General features: G+C 41.6%; 1 protein-coding gene across 6 annotated transcripts in view; it reads right to left on the bottom strand.

Moving 5' to 3' along the window:
- DMD (dystrophin) overlaps positions 1 to 23,826 on the bottom strand; it is a 1,878,371-nt gene that overhangs the window by 68,712 nt on the left and 1,785,833 nt on the right. For all 6 annotated transcript variants that reach the window (XM_054566574.1, XM_054566573.1, XM_054566575.1 and 3 more), the window contains 3 exons: positions 17,389 to 17,590; positions 15,021 to 15,106; positions 12,253 to 12,410 (listed from right to left, as the gene is read on the bottom strand). In XM_054566574.1, the coding sequence (XP_054422549.1) occupies positions 12,253 to 12,410; positions 15,021 to 15,106; positions 17,389 to 17,590 (446 nt within the window). The remainder of the gene's footprint in view (positions 1 to 12,252; positions 12,411 to 15,020; positions 15,107 to 17,388; positions 17,591 to 23,826) is intronic.

The raw sequence follows: 23,826 nt of genomic DNA, 5'->3' as shown, positions 1-23,826 counted from the left end.
TGAATTTCAATGGATCAAGACTGTTTTGTGAATTACAGTCCGTACACCAAAGTCTGAAACTACAAGGAGAATGACGAGCCAGGGTCAGGCGGCGTAGGACAGACAGTTCCTGACTGCTCCCTGGGCTGCCGTTACAATTTCTTTAACAACCTCTAAATCTACCAAGGGCATCGGTGGACTGTTTTACATAAAAGAGAAGTCTGCGCTAGCGATGAACATAAAAAGAGGAACAAGAACAAGTTGTAAAGAATATTAATGACTCTTCTTCCAAACAATCCCAATTTTCATGAAAATCAAACGAGTGATAAAAAAAATCTATAAAACTCTACGAAACCTGCATGTAACAAATAAAATGGAAGGTGGCATTTTGACCCTGGTAGACACAAGCGACTGGCGCTTTTACCTTTGAGTTGCTATGAAAACTACAGTGTAGGGACACAAGGGATATTTACATGAGGTTCCACATAAAGTTTTCTTGCATTCGCTACTTCTCTTCAGAGAACAGCTGGTCTCGGGTGAAAAGCTACACTCAATGCACAAGATTGTTTTATATATCTTGTATCTCTGTTACAAGAGTTGTCGCCATGAAGATCAGGTAAGACTTTGCTGATAATGGCCAAGCTTTGAAATAAATACAGTAACCCGTTTCCTTTTCTGCCTTTTCCATTTATAACATTTAGCATATAATCAAAGAAACTTGGGGATAAGTAACCCTTGAGATAAACTGTTTATGGTACAGATGAAGAAAGGCTCAGAGAGAGTAAGGAAATGGCTCCAGATTATCTGTCATTTTAATACTAAAAATATGTATACTTCAAATAGTCTTACAAAGGTTAAGACAAAAGTGATTTCCTGTGGGAACACACAGGCTGATCTCCAAAATCTTTTGCATCTTTAACTTGTCTGACGGGGCTAGAGGCTCTGATATCTAAGTAAGGGCTCCCTGGGACGATGCCCAGGGGCCGAGTCGTGAACTGAATTCTGTGCTGCTCTCCTGAGAGCTCTATGAAGGTACAAGTGAATTTTCAGAAACTACTGTGACAACTGCATACTCCTATCACCCCTGATCGTCTCCTGTCCCCTTCCCTTTGGCATTTTGCGTCCTTTCTCCTATCGTGAGGTGCTCTGGCATGTATGAGCTACATGAACTGATAGGTGCAGATGAACATAAGTTGGGGTAGCAAAAAGGAAAAAAAAGAGGAAATCCTATGAAGTCTTTTTTTTAGATTTTTTAGATATTTTTCTTTTTAGAGAGAGGAGAAGGGAGGGAAAAAGAGAAGGAGAGAAACATCCATGTGTGGTTGCTTCTCGCGCACCCCCTACTGGGGACCCTGGCCCCCAACCCAGGCATGTGCCCTGACTGGGAATTGAACCGGCGACCTTTCGGTTCACAGGCCGGTGTTCAGTCCACTGAGCCACACTAGTCAGGGCTCTTATGAGTTTTTTTTAAAATCCTCATTAGCACACAGCTCATGTTATATGATGTGGCCAACTTGTCACTCCCACAAAAGAGTTGGTTAATAAGGAAATGCATTTATCAGACATGTGCTTACATTGCTATGGGGAAAAAGGACTGTCAATTCTGTACGTTGGCACTGTAAGCAATGCCATGGCAAACAGAATCGAAAGGCACTCAGTCAGAACTCCCATTCTATGTACATTCAAAATCACCTTGGATGTCCACGGTGATAATCAACAAAAGAGGTGAGATCTCTTCTTCACGGAAGAAAGCCTGCTAAGAAATGCAGGGATAATGGTAGAATTAGCAAATTGCTATTATGTATCCACCAAAATAATGATTGAATTAGAAAAGGATCACCAATGGAGACTAAAACAATAGAGTGAAAGGCTGTTGAAGAATAGTATATTCACAAGGTCTCAAAGTACCACAAAGAGAGACTTTTTAATTACAAAGAAAAAAGAATACTTTCACAATGGCTATATCTGACTGTTACCAATCAGAACAAAGTGTTACTTTTGTCTCTTCAGATGTGAAGCAGTGGGAAGCACACAGTATCACCGCTATTGTCTTCTTGCCAAAAAATTTTAACCTCAGTCTAATGATAAAGAAATAACCAGAAAAACTCCAGAATATGGGGGTTTCTTCAACAGAACACGCCCCGAGTCTTCAAAAATATCAATGTCATGATGGGGGTGGGGAGAAAAACCCCCAAAGTGCAAGAAAATTGTTCAGATTAAGCAAAAGTTCAGAGACATGACTAACAGACTGAAGGCAAAAACCTTGACTGGACCTTGGAAAAAAACAGCCAGATGTAAAAAACATTCTGGGGCCACGGGGAAGCTTCAAAGTGGACTGCATGCTAGATGACACTGGAACCACGCGGACACTCCGTTTCTTTACCCCGACCCTTTCGCCTTTCTGTGCGTCCTTAAGTTAAGCCCTTAGGACATCAGATTCTGGTCCCAGACAAATTGTCTTAGGAGTGAAACCTCAGGTCCATTGACCACAGAAACAGTTTCGGTCAAACTTAAGGTAACAGGCTGACTTCAGCTGAGTTTCAGCCCCAGGCCCCGGAAAGCAGACGACCCTAATGGATGACACCCTCCCAAAACCAGACAGAACCAGGCGCTGTCGGACCTGAGGACCTGACACAATGACCAACTACTCCCTGCCCTGCCCCCAGCCAATCAGTAGGGCCCACGACCCCAACTCCCTCACGATTAATGCGTCGCCCCCTGTACAACCCATCCCCTGGAAGACGTCGGAGAGCCAGGGCTTTGAGCGCGAGCTCACCTGGGACTCCAAGCATGGCGCCGTTTCCTTAAAAATCACCCTCTTCTTTCTTGCTCTCCTGTTAGTGTTTGATGGGGCTTTGATGGGCACAGGATAATGAACTCCTTCAGTCCAATAACAATATTACCGAACTGATGTTACATTTGCGGGTGGTGATAGATAGCATTGCAGTTATGTAAGGAACCATCCTTTTAAAAAAGATGCATTCTGAAGTACCTAGGGGTTCATGGTGTTTCCTTGTAAATGCTAAAGGGGAAATTTTGTGTGTGTATATTCAAACACAGACATACACGGAGGGTGGGCAGGGAGGGAAGGCGATGTATGTGGGGTAAGGCCCTTAACTGTGGGTTATACAGACGCACAAGTCATATGGGTGTTGATTATACTATCCTGTCTATTCTAATTTACCCGTTGAAAGTTTCCCCAAATCAAACACTGGTTGAAACCACTGTTTCTTCCAAATCAGCCCTTGGGGCGGGGGGGGGGGGGCAAGGCAGGCAGCAGGGGAAGGGGCAGGGGGTGGGGAATGGCATTAATGACACACAGCGTGAAAAACTCCTTGGAAGACACAAAGCTAACACTGCACTGATTTCCTCCCTGTTTGTTCTCTTAGCTTCATTGCTCTTGAAGCATCCCCTCATATACTGGGCCTGGATGTGCTCTTCCCAGACATCTAACTGTGAATTTTCAGCCATCAAAGTGAGTTTAAGGAGCCCCACAATCACGGAAATTTGTCTTGTTTCAAATAAGGATTGAGAGGTCAAGAGCTGTGTTCATGAGACAAGAGGTAGGGAGAGGCTTCCCCTAACTGCGGTCTTGGGCAGAAATCAAGTATTTTATTTTGAGTTTGGAAGATAATGGAGCAAGTGGGAGGCCAGCAGTCACTGATCTAAATATTCATCAGGATTCTGAATCCCCATTAAAGATAAAATCAGCCCAAACACTACCAGGCCGTGATTATCCACTCTTCATTTACATGTTCAAGGACAACTGACCTGACCCTAGGCTCTCCACTTGACCTGACTAATAAACCAACTAATTAACACCATGGCTCCAGGAAACAAAAGCACAATTTGCACGTTTATGCAGATCCATAAATATACTCCATGTTTTTAATTTATGCAAGAGAGTTCCGACATTACATAAGGAAAGTTTCACACATATATGCTAAAGCACCTCTATCTGTCTGTAGGTATCACACTTCCTGCAGTATAAGTCAGGACACATTATGCTACAAGTACAATATGCACCGTTAACTCTTCCACTGTTGCCTCCTGCAATCATTTAGAATTCAGTTCAGGAGAAAAGCAAAAGTATAGGAACAGAAAACAGAGTAGTAATTTCCAGAGATTGGGAGCAGGCAGGATGACAATGAAGCAAGTGAAGATTTAATTTTGGTGGTGGTGGAAATGTGCTGTGTGACTGGCGGTGACACAATTATATGCATTTGTCTCAATGCACAGAAGTGAACACCAGAATAGATTTCAACGTACCTTTTTTTTTGCACTTTAAAGAAAAGACTGAAAAACTTTTTCAAATATTTTATTTAATGCCAAAGAAAACCTAAACAAAAAAAAAACCCTCTTGTTTTTAGATTAGAAAATTAAGACACACTAAGGACCTGGATAAACAGGTAAGGATATTATCTGTTTATCAGAGGAAGAAGTTTCACATTTTCCTTAATTTTAAATAATCTTTTTAGAAACTCCAATTTGCAAACCTGTGGCAAACATGGGAAAAAGGAAAACAGTGAATGTTGAACTCAAAGTTCCTGTTTCCATGAGGTTTTTGGGTAAATTTTTTTCATTAGTACCTCTGCCTCAACTTTTATAGGAAAGGGGGGAAGGAAGGAAGGGGAGGAAGGAAGTGAAGGAAGGGGAGGGAGGTAGGTAGGAAAACTTGGTCCACTGTTATGAAGTGCAGCTTTGTAAGGTGGAGCAGGGAAAACAGAATGAGGTGCTTTTCCTTAGCAGTAAATGCACGAATGACACAGGTTTCAACGACAACACAAACCCTATTTCAAAATACTGATGAAGACAATTATTTATCCCTCCATACTGAGAAGTTAACCACACAAACCACACTAAGTTACATTGATTATTATGAAGTTAAACTCATCGTAACTTATAATTTTTCAAAAAACCCCCCAGCAATCGAAAACTAATAGTCACCTCAAGACAATGCTGATTCTCCTCTAATAGAAGGTCTTTCTGAAAATATGCAAGAATTCTAATGAACTGCCCATAAGCAGGGCAGGTAGCAGCTTGGTGATACAACCTGTATATGAATATCAAATTGTAGTAACTTACTAATACCATACTTGCTAACGAGTGTCTGTCAATCAAAAGGGGTATAAGAAGAACATCTATGGAACTAAAGGAATCACATTCTGATTACTGAACACAAAGCCAAAGAAAACCTAATCCAAGTGGAATTTTTGGGAGTAATTTTAAGGATGGAAAATATAAAATGTGATCAATTGACATAGGGAACGCTGTCAAACTGGCTAAGAAATGTCCTTGCATGGTATTTTAACACTCATAGAGAAAACACCGTCTCAAGACCCCCTAAAATCTAATCTACAGATGCCTGGTTACAGATAGAAGGAATTGTTAACCTGGGCAAGATATCCTTGATACAGAGAGATCTGATCAGATCACTGGGGAGGAGTCGGAAGAAGCCCTAGGAGGAGGCTGCCTGAGGCAATAGTGAACAGTCTAGTACAGCATTGGGTGAGAAGCTGAACGCCTCAGGAGCGCATGGAATTATGGGCCAGAAGATTTAAAATAAAAGGAGCACAGAGACTGGCTCTCGAGCTCTCTTCCTTGAGGATGCCTGGAGGATCGAGCTGCAGCTGCCCACGCTTCCCAACAGATGGCATTTTGGACCTCCCGGAGCAGCCTAGGATTGGGAGGCCTTGGCAGAGGGTGGCCAGGTTATTCTTCTCTGGGTGTTCTACAGGCGGGCTCTGAGGCAGAAGCCTGCCATTCCCCCCAAATTTTGTAACTTTTTTAATCTTATGTTGATTTAGTTTGTAAGCTAATCCTATAGAAATAAGATAATTAAAAACTAACAGGGGAAATAATAGGGGAACTCCGGTGTTAAAGAGTTTGGCCTTCATTGATAGGTATAAGTGATTACAATGTAACTAAAGAGTTAAAGAGTTAGGCCTTAATCGATAGGCTTCAGTGACTGAGGCTATAACTAAGGAATGAAAGATTTTAGCCTTGATTGATAGGCTTCAGTGACTAATGCGTGTGGAAAGCTGTTATTCCAAAATTGTGTAGCTTTTGAATAAAGACTCCTTTCCTTTATCACCAAACCTTTGCCTCTGGAATTTTGCCTAGAGGGTGGAGGTGGGCAGCAGGGCCCCACTTGCTGTCCGGTACCATTCTCATAGTACAGCACTATTACATATGTGCCTGCCACAGCGCTAAGTGCTCTGACTGTATTGGCTATTTAGCCCAAAGAGCCAATTAGGGGCCAGGAAGGCGAAGAAACATGCCCACGGTTGTACACCCAGCAAATACCAGAGCTGGAATTTGAACCCAGGCCTATGGTTCCAGGGCCTATGTACTTGACTATTCTGCCACCCACTACTCCAGGTGTTCTGGAATGATTTATTATTTATATATACAATACACACACACACACACACACACACACGCTCACACACAGTGGTCCCCCTTATCCACAGTTTCACTTTCTGAAGTTTCCGTTACCCGTAGTCAAGAGCAGCCTGAAAATATTACATGGAACACCTCAGACATAATTCCTAAATTTTAAATTGTGCACCAAAATCTCATGCCTTCCCTTCCTGGACGTGAATCGTTGCTTTGTCCCATGTCTCAATGCTCAGGCACTTGGTAGCCATGTTGGTTATCAGATCAACTGTTGCGTTATCACAGTGTTTGTGTTCAAGTCACTCGTATTTTATTGTTATAATTGTTCTGTTTTATCATTAGTGTTTCTTAATCTCTTACTGGGCCTAATTTACAAGTTAAACTTTACCACAGGTGTGTATGTATCTAATAAAAGATGGTATAATAGGGTTTGGTACGGTCTGCAGCTTCAGGCATACACTGGGGGACTTGGAACGCATTCCTGTGGATAAGGGGGGAGGGCGACTGTATATACTTGTTCTCAAGAGCTGAGATTGGAATTTATTCTCATTTCTGTATCATTCTGTATTACAGCAACTGTGCGTAGATGGTATTTATTTCTGTCATATGAATATAAAAATTCAGAAAATAGATGAAAAAGCAACTTATTCATTTTGAATGCATGAATACAACAGGAGGCAGAAAACAGATGTAAAATAAACAGATTTTGACACTCAAGCTCTTGTAGGTGAAGCATATTTAATATAAAGTTGGCATCTCAATTCTATCTAAACAATGAAGTCCTTAAAATGTTTACAGAAGGAAATACTACAAAGACTACCATGGGGAGTGAGGACCTCTCAGGGCACTGCGAAATACTAATTTACAGATACATGACTCTTTTCAGAGTCATTGAAAAGTGTTATATTTCTCACTCAAAAGGAAATACATACTATTTGGTTTCACTTGAAGGTAGACCACATACTTTTAAATGAAGACCAATGGCAGGGCGGGTGGTGTGTGTTTAAGTGTGTTGGGGTAGGGATAGGGGAGTTCATTTATAGCCATCCTCCTCTTATGACCTAAAATTCACCTAAGGGATCACAAGAACACTTCCTTAGTTCAGTCTAGTATTAGGAACTGGCCAAAGCCATCTATTTCTACACAGATGGTTTGGCAGAAGGCAGAGGGGCCTGGCACATAGGGAACTTGGGCCCGATGTCTAGTTCTGACATGACAGAGTTGCGGGATGTAGAAAATATATTCAGTCTACGTCTCTGGCCTTCAGGTTTCTCATGTGAAAAAGGAGAGACGTGGACAATCTCCAGGATTGCTCACGTAGTCTGTGTGACTCATTGCCAGGGCAGGCCTGGCCTTACTGAGGGCATAGGGTCAACTGCTCTGTCAACAGACATGTTTCCATGGAACATGAGAGAGGAACAACTGAGGTACATTCAATGAGTCTGTATTTCCAAAACAAGGTTGTTTCAAAGCTTCACTTCTACTAATGCCCAAAAGTGTTGATTTCCTGGTAAATGTGTGGACTGCAGCAAGCTTCTAATGCAGGAACATATCCTGCTGCTGCCGCATTTAATACCAATGAACATACCATTGTCAAATCCATGAATTTATAGTGACTTTTTCCTCCCTCAGATATAACTTCATTTCTGGCTTCATGAACAATTTCTGGAAGAACCTATACTGATTTTTAATAGGCAAAACGTTTTATTTGTAGGAGAATGATTTCCTTTCCTCTCTCTTTTAAAAAAATTTGGGGGGTAGTTTCCCCAATTTTTGATTATGGTAAGATACACATACCATAAAAGTTACTATCATAACCACTCTTTTTAAAAATTACAAACAATTTTTTTTTTTTTTTTACTTTTTTAACCATTCTTAAGTGGGCAGTTCGGTGGCATGAAAAACACTCACAGTATTGTGCAACCATCTCCACCATCCTCCGCCAGAATGGAGGGTTACAAGATGAGGAAACCTCTAAAAGACCATCCAGCAAGCTTGGCACATGAAACACGCCTCTGTCTTCCTTCCCCTGCCAGGCCCTTGTATGAATCAGCTAACCCCTTTCTAACGGTACCAACTTGAAAAGAAGTCCGTTTTCCAGCTGGTGACAAGAAAATAAAGGGAAAAAATGGACCACCGTCTGAAGTCAGCTTCCCCTTCTGCAATGCAGCGGAGAGCATTTGAGGAAGAAACAAGCACTATATCGCCATTTCCTTAGGGTGCTAGAATCATCTGCTTTGGAGCACAGGCTTGCTGAAGGAACCAGCTGGGCCCCATTCACAAGGTCTCACACTTCAAAGGGCAAGGGGGCATTTTTACTCCTGCTATCTTGCCCTACGGCAAATATCACCTTTCAGGCCTGGTGCACAGTGAAAGGCAAGGTGAGCGCCAGAGCACCTGGCTGAGGAAAAGCACTCGGGGCTAGGACGTCAATTCTGAAGAGAGCATTCACAACAGCGCTCCTCAACCCCATTGCAAATTACTACAAAGTTGAGAGGATCTCCGGATCTAAGTGCCATAAGCCTTACCTGGCTCTGTACACATGACATGTGCACGAAGTTCTGCCGGAAACATCCAGTTTGCCCTTGAACAACATGGGGTTCAGGGGCGCCGATTCCCCATGCAGTCCAAAATCTGCACGTAACGAACGCCTGACTCCTCCAAAACATGGCTACTAATAGGCTCCTGTTGACCGGAAGCTTTGCCAATAACATAAAGAACCAACTAACACACATTTTGTATGTCAGATGTATGATATATTGTATCCTAATACAGTAAGCTAGAGAGAAGAAAATCATAAGAAAAATACATTTATGGTAGGAGAAGCTCCGCCGTGGTCGTGAAAGCAAACAGCAGGCAGTTATAGAAACAGATTACGAAAGGCGTGAGAGGTAGAGAAATCAGGATGTGTTCAGTGGGCAATGGCAAGCAACAGAAGGTTTCCAGAGATGGTGTTACACAGTGAATACATTTCTCTAAAACCAGTGTAAGGAGCACGAAGACCAATGACAGCTGCGGAGAGGCGGCTTGTGACAAGAAGGCCTGAAAACTGTGTGAGAATGGCAATGAAAAGGAATCAAGCGAAAGATTTTCTTCTCTTTAAAAAAAAATAACAAAACCAAAAAACCTAGCCCTTTACTAATTTTTTTTCTAATTCTAAATGTTCAAAGGAGAAAATTCAGAAAATATGAAACAGTAGCAAGAACAAACTAAAAACCGCCCGTTTATCACTGTTACTATCTTGACTGATGTCTCCCAGGCTCACAAAAGACATTCCCAGGATCTTGGAGACTGGCTGGCAAGGACACATTCAGTAAGTATGAGAGGATGGACTGAGTTCAAAGTTTGCACACTGAGAAGAGAGCGCTGCTAGTACAGAGAAAGGTGTGTATGGAAACCAGAGACATGAGGTTGGGAAGGTGAGCACCCAGCAAAAGGATGCAATGGGCAAACCTGAACCCGACTGGGCTCCTCATAAGGGGACAGGACCAGGGAAAGCGGAGCTTCTGTTCAGCAGTCCCTTCCACCACATTAGAGAGCCAGAGACTAGCCCTCATTTATTCCCACCCCGCCCCCAAAAAAGAAAAAAAGATAATTATGTGGCATGATAGAAGTGCTAATTGTTGCTGCAATGGCAATCATATTACAATATGTAAATGTATCAAGTCAATGTGATGTACAGGAAGTCTTCATTTAACATCATCGATTAAGTTCTGTGAAACAAAACGACTTACAGTGTAATCAATTTTACCACAGGCTAATTGACATAAACGAGAGTTAAGTTCCTATGGTTTCGCATCAATGTTAAAAGCAAACGATGTTGAGCAAACAAAATTATTTGAGGACCTGCTATACACCTTAAATTTACAGTGTTATATGTCAAATACAGGGTCCGGCCCGAATAACGCCCCTTTTTTAATTACAAAATCATAAGCATGTCATTCTGTAACATAACCATGTCCCACTCAAGCACACCATGTGATATTTTAGGTGAAATGTTCAAATTAAACCTATACATTATTACACCCATATTATTACCCTACCAACCACACGCAAGCAGGTCTTATTTCTGCTGGATCGTGTATATTTCAATTAGGGAGAGAGAGAGCGACCCAGGGTCTATGTGAGGGCAGCGGTGGCTGCCTGGCGATGTTGACTGTGGTATGACAGGACAATGGCTCCGGTGGCCCTGAAGCCAGCGCAGCTCACTCTGCAGCAGGAGCTGTCTCTGAACAGATGGCTGTTGGCAGGTTTGTTTTCTGACACTCGCTCTCCACCCAAGTCACAACGCACACACAACTGTGTACATTACATACAAGTGAACGTGTGTGTGAGTTCCACAACTAGAATTTAAAAAGCAACTGAAATGAGTAAAGAACAAAAACACTTAGGAAAAACACAACTCACATCATTTCAAGTTGTTCTATACTTGGAGTTAAAAAAAAACACCAAAATGAATCTGGACTACTTGTGGCTATTAGTATTCACTGTGTGAAAATTACTTGGACCTGCATTTGAGGTGGAAATATTAATGCAGCAACATGCAAAAAAAAAAATCTAGAGGTAGTGATAGTCTATTCACATTTTGGGAGATGTGAGCGAGGTTAAAAAATGTATTTATTTCTCCACACGGACATTCACAGCTAATCTGCTACAATTTTAGCAAAACAATCCAGATAGTATATCCAACTCTACAGGAGTGGGCTTCCTATATGTGCATTTAGTCCATTTGCCAGGTTCACTATTGAATGAATGCTCAAACTGCTTTAAACATCTACATATTCACAATGTTCTGCCCATGAGGCCTTCTATAGCTTTATCCTAGTCTGTGGTCAAAGACGACAGGTATAACCCAGTTATCTCTACTGCTAGTTCTAATGGTAATAGGATTAGAATAGATTGAGAACCGCCATATAAGAAAAACAGCTCTCAGCATTTAAAAACAACAACAACAACAACAGAACACTGTGAATAATGTGACACCGCAATGCCTCACTCCTTCAGTGCTGGTGACATTACAAATGGAAACAACCTCTGACAAAAAGCCACCTGGTAATATGTACCAAGGGCCACAAAACTGTTTCTTTCATAGGTTTGGTAATCCCATTCCTTAGAATTGGTCCTAAGGAAATAACTTCAATCAAAGAAAAGAGCTAATTGCATGAAGATATTCATGGCAGCATTACCCACCTTATCAAAAAACCGTAATGTCTATATGTCCATGTATCAAACGTCTGTCAGGCATTTGGAGGAAGAGGGTGCTTCTGGGAACCCCGATGATGGTGTGGGAAAGGCTATGGGGCAGGGTAAGAGAGGGAATGGACAGGGCTGTGCTGAGCTAGTGATGGGCATTAGCAGACGGCACAGACCTCTGGCCTTGTGCTAAGACTATGGGAAGGTTTTGGAATAGTAGAGAAATGTCAAAGATACAAAAGCAAAATTAAAAAAAAATGATATAGCTGTGTCAACTCTTTACCAACAGCCATTGAAAGGAAGCTATAACAATAGAATTAGGTAAAAATAAAAAACTAAGAGACTCACGTATAAAAGTCTTTTTCTCATACACAAAGCATTGCCGTGGCTGGGGCTTTATTTCCTCCCCCAACAGAACCACTGCTGACTCCCTTCCCTCGCAGCACCCTAGTAACTGCGCGGTCCCAGCGGCAGAAGGAGATTTCTTTTCCTTCCTCCGCGCTGTCCTTTCTCCCCTCAAACCCAGAGTCCCAGAAGCCATTGCCTAAAGAGGTTTCAAATATCCAAAATCCCCCAACTACCCGCGTACGGAAGAGCTATGTGAGAAACTAAAGCTCTGTGTTTGAAAAATTAATTTCTACGATACAAAGCAATAGTCACGGAAGACGGTGAAGAACTTACAAATTGGAAGCAGCTTCTCACACTCGGCTCAATGTTACTGCCCCCAAAGGACGCAACTTCGCCCAACTGTCTTGGGATTTGGATGGAATCGTGCAGAAGGAGGCCCAGCCGGCGCTGGTCGCAAAATCCCGTTGAACTTGCCACCTGCTTGAAAAGGTCTACCAAAGGAAGAAGAGAATTGCAACGATTAAAAGAGCAGCATGAAGTAGATGCTAGCAGAACCTAACGGCCCACTCAATTCCAGTACCAGTTCTCAAGAGTAGCAACTATTCCCACGGAAGGGGGGGGGGTTCTTGTATTTTGCCATGTGTAATGTGCGCCCACATTTTTGGCCCAAACTTTCAGGAAAAAAAAATCTTTCAATTTCATTTCTTACGTCAGTTATTTATTTATATTTAGATGCTTGCTTTTTGTATTATAAAGGAATTTTAGCATTTATTTTTGAAAATATTATGGTGCAAGAAATTTTATGTAACAAATAATTAGAAAACACAAGAACAGATACATGGTATTTCAAGTGTTAGCTCCACATAATGCACATCCTTATTTTTCTCTCAAAAATTTGGGTCAAAAAAGTGCACGTTATACACAGCAAAATACGGTACTTCTACCGTGTGTTAATTTAGACATTTAATATTTTTTATGGATGAACTGTAGCTCTCAAGAAATAAGTTTACATACCATCCTGATGCCTGATATTTTTCCTCAGCCAGAACACAATCCTTTGGAAAATATTTTATATAGAAAACATAACTACTATAAAAAAATGTTTTAGCATTAGGAACCACATAACTAGCCCAGAGAACCATGCCCTTTGGACATCGGAGATTCAAAAATACCCGCAAACTGGGACTTCTCTCTGAAGCCGTAAGATCACCGAGTTTCTTCTATGGACGCTGTACATATTTGTAAGTAGCTCATATCACTTTGCATTGCCACTGATTCAATATGTGGCTGTCTTTTTGGATGAAGAATGCTATCTCCTTGAGAGCAGGGACCATATCTTGGTCAACCATGTGCCAGAAATATAGAGAGAGCAGGACAGCAGTACCTGGCAGACAGCAAGCATCTAACATAGTGGATTCACAGAACGAATGAAAATTCCAAATGCTTACAACATGTTTTGTTCTCAGAACTAAAGTCATTTTAATCATCCCTTGTATTCAAATAAAAGTTGCCCCCAAAATTAAATCCAAGGGAGCTTTCCTACTCATAAGCACACTTCGAACTCTAAGACATGAAACATTTTAACGAGATAGCTAAGATGGCAAAAACCAAAATGAGATCGCACACACCCTTTTTTACCATCTCTACAATACACACGTGCATTTTTCAAAATTACGATTTTCACATATCCCGATTTGAAGTCAATATTTTTGTTTCACCAATGTCAAAACACATTTCGTCTTAGCAGTTATTTGAAACACAGGCTCGAAGCTCCCTTGATGATTCAGCCGAGTGTTACGTTGTGCTCACCACTGATAAGGTTAGAGTATAAACTAATCTATAATAAGGAACAACAATATTTAAAGGGAAACAAACCCACGGAAAGGTTCTATTTCATCCAAAGTACGTTCTTAAATGGTTAACAAAATCTGTTCAGTTATTTTTCTTTGGTTTTTAGGATGAGAAAACTCAAGTGGAAACTACATAAAAGCGAGAGCTAAAAAGCCTTGTGTATTTTGTGGCTTAGTCCTCGGGGGGAAATGAGCAGTAGGACACAGAGTGGCTTTGGAGGAATTTAATCTCTTTTATCTCCTGCCTGTCCTTAAGCTCAGCACATCTCCTCATTCCTGTGAGGCTAGGCCTTCGGGGAAAAGAGAAAAGACAAAATAGACCAGGTTTCTTTAATATTCCTACCAAAAAGACCTCTTACAAGCTTTAAAGGGGAAAACACATACAGTCCTTCACAATGGGAATGAATGGCTGCTTAGTCATAATTCAACCATCACTCCTCTAATGTTTGCTTTCAGTTTGGATTCACAAATTTGAAGCGGAAGAACCTAATGGCTAATCAGTAGGACATTCTATCCGGTAATATTTACCCTGTAAAAACTGGCAAGCTATCTGTCTCTCCAATAATAAAACGGCAGTCCCATCGCAGAATTGGATATGTCAGTATACCTTGCAGTAAGATGATTACAAAATAAACAATGTTTCTTGAACACCAATGCCAGAGAGTACTTTTTAAATAAGAATGCAAAGACTGGGCAAGAGCACGGGTTAAACCTTCACATTCTCCCTGGCTGGTGCGGCTCAGTGGATCGAGTGCTGGCTTGCAAACCAAAGCATTGCAGGTTCGATCTCCAGTCAGGGCACATGTACCAGGTCCCTAGCTGGGGCCGTGAGAGAGGCAACCAATTGATGTTTCTCTCCCTTCCTTTCTCCTTCCCTTTCCCTCTCTCTAAAAATAAATAAGTTCTTAAAAAAAAACAAAACCCTCACACTTATTTTTCTGACTTATACAAAGGGGTTAGGGAAATTAGGCTTTATCCCCTAGGAACATGTGTTTTACTCAGACAGAGTCGATATAATGTAAACTAATAGTTGGACTGGAAAAGTTAAGCCTCATCCTCCATTTAAATACCTGCAATTTAATGTCTGACAGGAAACAGCATGAAGCACATTTTATGACATTCTAAGAAGTAGTTCTACATCTTACATGGAGAACCTGCTGTCAAATAAGAACACTATGTCATTCTCCATCCAGAACTGGGGTAATTAGCCAACATTAATAAAAGAATACGGAGTTACTATGCATGACTTACATCTGTATTTGTCTTCCAAGTGCGCTTTGCACAGAGAAACGATGCCAGTTTTGAAAGACAGGACCCGGATCCTCCCTGTTCGTCCCCTATTATAAACAATCAAATCAGAAGACAATTACTGACATTTTACTAGATGGTAAACACTACCATCTAAGACACTTCAGCTAAGACAAAACCTTGGTATGGGAATTCCATTGACGAGCCAAGAAAAAACCTTGATGTGAGAACTCTAGTGACCATTGTTTTATGAAGAGTAAGAACTTTTCTGAGTTCATTATCGATTTGGCTGATGACTTAGAATGTGATGGAAAGTTGACCAGCTCGACCAATGAATATTTACTAAGTTTTCGATTCTTAAAAGCCCTTACTAGAATTGTAAGAGTGGCTCTACATAAAATAGGAAAAATATCCTTCTATTCAACCATGGAGAGCCACCTGGGTGTAAGTCGGCAAGTGGATGAATTACTACTATGCACTAAGCTATTTTGGTTACTGAAGCAAATTACCTACTTTGGGTTATTGAAGCCAAAGAAAAATTACCAGCCACTAACTGCTCTGCTCTCTTCAAAACTCTTTCAGATTTTCATCAGATTGCCCTTATTCAGAAGAAAATCAACCACTTCAGGCCACGTGACACATAATATAAAATACGAACATTTATCCCACAAGAAAAATACGGTACGCTCTATAAGAGAGCATTCAAAATGTGATCTTCAAGAGCAATTTAAAAATAACCTATCGCTATATCAATGCTTTAATATACATACTTTTCGGTTGACATATAAAGCTGAAATAAAGCATTCCACATGATAAACTTACTAAGTTCATTATATCCATGGGAAAAATGTTTAAATAATAAAAAGTTTTTCATTTAGTAGAAAATGTCTGTCAATGATTTTCAGCTTTAATTATTATGGAAAACAACTGAACCTTAGATGTTGGTTACAAAAAAAAAAAGAATGTAGACTAAGTCTCCCACTTAGCACTTTCATTTTTGGTGAACGATATGCTCGACTTTCAACTGGTACGATTTACTAAATCCCTTTGTCAAACACAAATTCCAGATTCTAATGCGTTAACGAAATTACTATTGTTGCAAGCTTTTCTTATCTTTTTCTGCTCTTTTAAAAAAAGAAAGGCAAATCGAAGTTTCACAAATAAACTTTAGATAGTAACTCAGGTCTTCAACGAATGAAATGGTCCCCAAGTAATTTTCAAACAGGTAGAAAGGACGTTATATACTCAGAAACCATACATATGTCATCTGCAAAGCAAATGGTGCTAAAATATCTTCAAGGAAAGGCCTGAATACAAACCCTCATCAAAGCAAATGTAAGGGTAATCCACAACTATAATCCAGCATGCTCAGGGGCATGGTAGATATGATCAGAATTCAATAGCCCGGTGACCTTACAACTTAAAAAGCAATATCTTACCAAAATACAAAATCAATATGAGCAATATCTTAACAAAGACAAAAAAGGTATACATTGTAATCTAGGAGGTGGTCGAAATCTACTAAAAGGCAAAAGGCAAAATAGTTGATATGCACCTCCTTCTGACAACCTTGCCAGATATCCAAATGGGGAGATGTTTTTTTTTTTGACATGTGAAATGAGGCGTATGATAATTCTGAGGTCTAAGAAGAATTCAGTCCAAATTAAGACCAATTCCTTCTGCTACTCTCCCCAATTGTCTTCATTAAGCTCAAGACGAAAACTCAAACTGGGATCTCCCCTGTGTGCAATCCCAAAGAAATAAACGAGTGCTGTCTAATGATGGATGGAGGTGCCAGTAAAGCCTTATTTAAGGGAAAAAAAAAAAAATCAAAACCCAAATGTCCTCAGTTCAAGGAGCCGAGTTCGCTGCATTAATGGCTTGTTTTCGTTTTGTTTGGCTCATCAACTCATCATCTCCGGCAAAGATCTCCTGAGTATAAGCTAACACTATTCAGATCTGGTGACAGGTGAGCCAGCATCTCCGGGAGCCCAACCATTTCCGACGGTGCGAGGCAGCCGCCCCCACAGTGGATGGGGGAATTCGAAATACACAGGCAAGAAAGGGAAAGACGTGTTGACTCATTGTAAAAAAGTGAGTATCTTCGGGTTTTGTTTGTTTTCTAATCGGACAGCAATCGACGTTCCCGCTCTTACCTCCTACCTTATCAACACAGAACACTTTCCATTCCAATAAGTGCAAAAATGATTCATCACAGGGACAGCATTAGGTCACACAGCTTCACGAAATTTTCCACCTGAGGACCATATTTCTAGACTGGGGGCCCTGTTGTGATGCTAATGAAACCAGCACTATTCTCTACACTAAGCCTCCCGTGACAGAGTCTGAAAGAAAAGCTTGCCATACGTACGTGTCATAAACATTCAGCAGCCAATTGAGACACATATCCACGCAGAGAGAGACGCTGACCAGATTGTTGTGCTCTTGCTCCAGGCGGTCATAAATAGTGGTCAAACAATTAATGATCTGCAGGATGTCCATGGGCTGGTCATTTTGCTTGAGGTTGTGCTGATCCAAGGCGTCACATGCCGCTGACAGGCTCAGAAGATCCACTGCAAAAGCCACATAAAATCACAAGTGATTCAAGGCGGGGGGGAGGGAGTCACTTTTTCACCATTTTTTCTTTTCCTTTGAGAATCCTGGTAGAGATGTCTCGTATCCTTCCTCTAGTAAGCACTAAGTCCGAAATGAACGCTACCCTCTTTTATTTATTTTTTTAAATTTACAGTTACAGTTTACATTCAATATCATTTTGTCTTGGCTTCACGTGTGCATCCTAGTGGCTAGACAATCACATACTTTACAAAGTGGTCCCCCCAACATTTCAAGTACCTGGTCCCATATACAGTTCGAACCCTACGTCTTTTAAAGCGTTCTGTTTTCATCCCTCAGCTCTAAGCATTCAGCTCTAAGCATTTCTCACAGGTCACTGGCACTGGCTGGGTGAGGATGTGAGCAAAGATGCAGCTCTCATTGTTGAAGTACTGGGAAATACTGGAGAGTTAAGGGGGTCCATCGTGTTCTACATAAACTGAGTCACTTTCAACTGAATAAGGACAAAACTATTTTTACTAGAGATTTGGAAAGCATTCCTGACCATACTTGCTTGCATTAGTATTAGGGAAGGTCAGTTTGATTCATCTGTATGGTTAGGGCTGTGTAAACTCTATTTCCAGTAATGCATTTATAATCATTAAGCGTTTTTCTCCTTGGAATATCAGCCACCTCCTAATCTTTCTGCTACCTTAACATTAGGTGAAAAAAATAATCCACTTCACTAAAATCTTCCACGGGCAAACTAAAGTAACTGCACAAACCGATCCAGGTTTCAGGCCTGAGGCGCACTTATTTCTTCTTTCACCTTCAGATTGCATTTTATGTTGTTCTTTTCAAATTCTCTAAGAACATTATGAGTGAGGGTGTGTGTGGGAGGGGAGCTCCCATGATCTGAGGTGGTATTTAATCTATGCGGAAAGAAAAAATTTAACAAAAGTGAAATCGCAACCTTGTCCAACATCAGCACATTGCATGCTTTATTCCCAAGTGTCAAGAAAAGATGCTTTTTTCCTAAAGCCAGTTTATTAACCAAATTGGAAATGCAACAACATGCTTTTATAACACCTTATACACCTAAGCTCTGGTCTGAATTCTCAGTCCTTTGAGAGAAAGAATCAATGGTAATTAAGTAAATTTCTCACGCATCTCGGGGGAGGAGGTAATACAATTATAAATATAACAGCAGATAAACACCGGCCAACCCAGTCAGTAAACAGCTTACCCAATACTAATCAGATGTAAATTTAAGGCTTTAATGTATTTTACCAGCTATTTGTGGTTGGTTCTAATTAAATGTTAAGGGGAAAAAAAATAGTGGTTAATACCTATGTAGGTTAATACCTAAGTAGTACATATTTTTCTCTTTTAAGAAAGGAAAATAGTAGCTTTCTAAGTTTCCCTTGGAACCACAAAGGAGGCCTGGTAGTGGGAGCAGGAGGGTTTTTTTCTTTGTTTTTCATCCCAGAGAGCAAAGCTCTGTGATTCTATTTCCCTAAAATGCCCTAGATGAGCGCTCATCCTATCAAGGCAAAGGCTGTTGGGGAGGGAAACATTTTTCTCTACCCCTCTATGTTCTTCTGACTGGTCTAGGAATTAAATTGATATGCGACTGATTAACAGAAGAAAAAACCAATTTAATTTAGTGCAAGTAGGGGATCCACATAAACAGGAAAATTCCAAAGACAATCAGGCAAAGTGAGGTCTGATGGTCATTCTGGACTAAGGAGAAGGAGGCACAAGTCTGGACTTCAAAGGGAAGGCAGGCAATTCACAGGGAGATAAAGAGCCGATGTTTAGTTAAAAAAACAAAACAAAACAAAACATGTTTGCTGGGCCTTACAGAAACTGTGGGACACAGAGGGGACTTTGAACAAATGGGCCTTGCCTAGGTCTCTCCCTGCCTGGCACACCTAGGTCACGTTAAACTGCAGTCATCTAGGATGGCGGCTCCCTTCCGGGAGCGCTCCTCTATCTCAATTCTTTTAGTCACTTGGGGGGGTTGGTCAGCGGTTCTTCCTGAGTCTTTTAGGCCTCAGCTCTTTTCAGCTCAGTGTTCCACGTAACAAACAGACACATTTTGGGGTGGCGAATCTTGCCTTTTGCCACTCTCTGGGCCTCGCTCCTTTTGCTTAAAAATACTCTCAAGATAATGATCTCTTTACACGGAAGCCAAGACTTGGCTTAAAGTGCCAGAAGGGTACAGAACTTCATTTGGGAGGGAGGCACGTAGGAAAAGAGTAAAGGAGTTAAAAAATAACAACGCAAGCAGGAAGGAGGACATGAAAACGCAGCGTTCCAGCAGGGACTGCCAGGGAGACTGGGGAGAGGTCGAAGAACTCACTTTCACTTTCTCTTCTGTGTACTTGACTTTCTCCGAGGACACAGTCTCAGGAGCAGGTAGAGAGAGCATTTAGAACTGCGGCCCACCATTTCCATTAGCATTAGAGAGAAATGGATTTCTTCTAAAGACCGATATTCCCAACAAGTTTCTTTATATATTGAAGGAAGTTTGGGGAGGGTTGAAGTTTCTCTGTTATTTTCTTTTGTTGTTACCCTGCCTTAGTCGTTATAAATACTTTGCTTTATATCTAAGGATATGAGAACTAACAAGTGAGAATTTTTAGACTCACTTTCGTGTCGAGTCTAATTTACCAGTGTGATGGAAACAAACACAAAGACGGCAAAATTGCATCAGTTTCTTTTTATCGGGTCTGCTCTTATCTCTGTACAGGTGAATGGGTGACACGCAGAATAGAAAATCTGGAGTATAAATAGCTCCAGAGGGGAGCGAAGCAATTGCTCTGAAATAACAGGAGCAAAAGATGACATAGTTAGGAGAGAAATACTGTGCAGTGTGCCCTGCTAAAACCACATGTGGTTAGACGCGAGACCGATCCATCCCAGAAGACTGGAAAACTCACTTCCCAAAACAGAAGTCCACTTTCATGGAACAATTTTTAAAAGACTTCTGTTTAGGTATGCACAGCTGAAACTATGGGCTTGAAAAGAGGTGAAAAAAATCAATAGGGACAATTTCACTGTCACACAGATAGACACTTAACTGTTCAAAATGAACATCTTATAGAATGCATTGAGATTTTTTGATGAAACATTAAAATAATGATTAGCTGGTTCAAGAAGTCTCAACAAGCAACCAGGAGACAGAACTGTGAAATTATCCTTTTAGTTCAAGCTAGGAACTTCCATTTAGGGGAAGAAAGTATATGTCCTTTAGCATATTCATTAGGGAATATATTTTGAGGCCGTATTAAACTCCGAGTATGTTCTACTAGCTTCTCTCTTTCAAAAATTATTTTTACAGTAGAGGATGCCATCGGTTTTGATGGCACTGAAAAATAGGAACCTTTTTGTGCCTGTAATGCACGCAGGCTGTGGGGTGAGAGAGGGTGCGGAGGGGACAAAAATGACTGGCTTTCCAGTGTCCTCTCCGCTGTGCTGGCAAAGCAGAAAATGATGGGTGGGCTTATGCACATGATCGCCATTCATGGTTCCTGAGGCTCTGGTTGTGCCTAATCATCCCCTGAACCTGCTAAGTCCAAACGCTAACTCAATTCCTTGCTCCGTATGACCAATGAGGGGTTGGGGCAGATTTTTTTGTCTTTTCTAGAAATACAGGCTTTGAGGTCTAGAAGGCACCGTTAGAATCGTTTTGCAGTACAGGAAACTGAGACCAAAGATAAGAAGACTTGCCGTGGGTGTTACGGCAGCACGTGCAACTTTTTGGATTCCTCATGGAGGTACATGCTGAAGAGCAGAAAGGGTGTTGCAGACCGTGTCCTTTCAGACTTTGCTGAAAAAGAAAACCCGCCCTTCATTTCCTACTAGTGATAATGGCAGGAGGAAAAAGAAGCACCACGAAGCTGGTTAGAGTTAGTCCTATGATGCCAACACAACTCTAGGCTCACCCCGTGCAACCTGAATACACTGTGGTAATACAGAAATAATCCTGTTACCTAAGTAGTGCAGGCAGAAACGGAGGGAGGGGCGTGTCATGACTGGATAACTGGTTTGTGTTTGTGGACTTACTTTCCCCCCACCCAAGGCAGCAGACGCACCTGTGGGAAGAGTAGGCTGCTACTGACATCACACCTATAGGCAGCTTACACTTCAGGTTGAAGGACTTACCAAGCAAAACTTTGCCCAGCAAGAAAGTCAATGCATGTTGATGAAAGTATCTGTGTTGTGAGTTAATCCAGAGACTCTTGAATGAGTATGAGATGTTTTTGCTAAAATAGCTACATAATGCAGAGCCTTGATCGAGACAATGAAAAGAAGTGACTTTTTGTGATGCGTAGTCATGTGTTACAGGTTTTCATTACTGTTTTTTTTTGTTTTGATTTTAAAGATTTTATTTGTTTATTTATTTTTAGGGAGAGGGGAAGGCAGGGAGGAAAAGAGGGAAAGAAACATTAATGTGTGGTTGCCTCTCATGTACCCCCTACTGGGGACCTGGCTGGCAACCCAGGCATGCGCCCTGACTGGGAATCGAACCGGTGACCTTTTCGTTCACAGGCTGGTGCTCAACCCACTGAGCCACACCAGCCAGGGAGGTTTTTCACTATTGTTTACTGCTAGCGGTGATACTGGCCATCTTCACGTGATCTCAGTGAGACTAGCAGAGGCTGCTGTGTTGGGATTGGCTACGTAGGAAGAATATTCCCAGGTTACCAGCAGGCTATAAGAAGCCCCACCTATGGCTCTAGTATGTGCTCCCTGGTTTCCAAAGTGATTTTTGCTCACACAGGTGTGGTTCTTGATCTGAGAGAGAAAGACACTTGAAGCTTGCACCTGGCTTCTCTGGACCCTATGATATGAAGCAGCCTGTGGCTGTGATACACACCCTCATTTTAACGTTGTTGGTATATCATAGGCTTTCCCTGCAACGAACTGTGGATTTGTAAGCACGGTTATTTGAGTTCTCTGAGTCCTCTTTAGCAACAGAGCCGTAACTGCCACCGCCAGGGCATTTCATGTCTGAGGTGAAATTGTTTAGAAGACCCCCATGTCATTCTTAGTTAAAAATATGGCTAAGACATTTAAAAAGAACAAAGATGATTCTGATAAAAGGGATGAAAGTGAACCATGGCTGGTTGCCAAGCTACGTTTGAAGTAGCACAGGCTTTGAAATAAGTTATCAATAATAGAACTTCCTAGTGGCACCTGGAAATGGTGGAGCCTGAACTCCAGGAGCTGAACAAAAGGGATTAGGAGGGGACTGCAAAGGTATGGTGGGTCCCCTAAAATTCCATCCCTTGAATTCATTAGCAAAAAGTCCAAGTTCAGAATCTCCTTCCGTTGAACCTCACCCCCTCCGGCCTGCAGGTGGAGTTCCAACCAAAGGAACCCGGGCAGCCATCACTTTTGATAAATGGGCCACACCTGTGAGACCAATTACAACGCGAAAGATCATTCAAGTGGGGACCGTAAAGGTGTTTCCACCTCCCCAGTTTCCTTTTTCAATGCTATACCTAGTAGCCCCTGGACTGGGGTTACGATCAGGAGTCTCCAAGGCTGGTAATATTCCAAAACAAGATAGTAAGGCTATGAGTCGGAACATACGTGCAAGAATTCCACAAGGTTGATGGAACAGATTACTCCTTCGCTACACAGGGCCTAACGGGGACCGGCTATCACACACGCCTAGAGGACGGAATTAGTCCCGTTTTTTCTGTACTGATCCAATCTGAGTCTCTAACATTGGGAAGAAACCGAAGGAGAAACCATACCTTAACTTCTTATCTTGTTCCCAGCTAAATATGTACTAGACCAGAGGCTGAGCCCAGGGGACATACTTTGTGTGTGTGTGTGTGCGCGGGGGGCGGGGGGGGTTATTAAAATTTAGGATGAGGAAGGAAAAGGTAAGATTGTTGCTGAAGGGAAGCCACCAAATGCATACCTAAGAGAGAACTGACTTAATGTTGGTGCCCAGAAAGACGCTTCGACTACGAGAACAATATGCTCCCTTAGCTGTCATTCAGATGGCCTTTTTAAGGAGCCCAGAAGTGAGGAGGACAGCTGGCCGACCTATTGAATGCGCTTCTAGATGAAGAGATGGGAGTTCTTACTGTGGCCATGACTCCACAGAGCAATAGTGAAGCAGCTATGTCTTTATGGCCTTGTTTCTGTTATTAAGAACCCGTGCTGGAAAGTACTCCGAGGGAATATTTACCCAGCCATATGAGGAAAACACTGATATAGAATAATCTGAATA

Source organism: Pteronotus mesoamericanus, unplaced genomic scaffold (genome assembly GCF_021234165.1).
Source record: "Pteronotus mesoamericanus isolate MK-2021 breed Mesoamerican mustached bat unplaced genomic scaffold, CSHL_Meso_final contig_173, whole genome shotgun sequence".
Classification (NCBI taxonomy): domain Eukaryota; kingdom Metazoa; phylum Chordata; class Mammalia; order Chiroptera; family Mormoopidae; genus Pteronotus; species Pteronotus mesoamericanus.
Note: the sequence above shows the minus strand (reverse complement) of the source record. Positions and strands in the feature narration are given on the sequence as shown.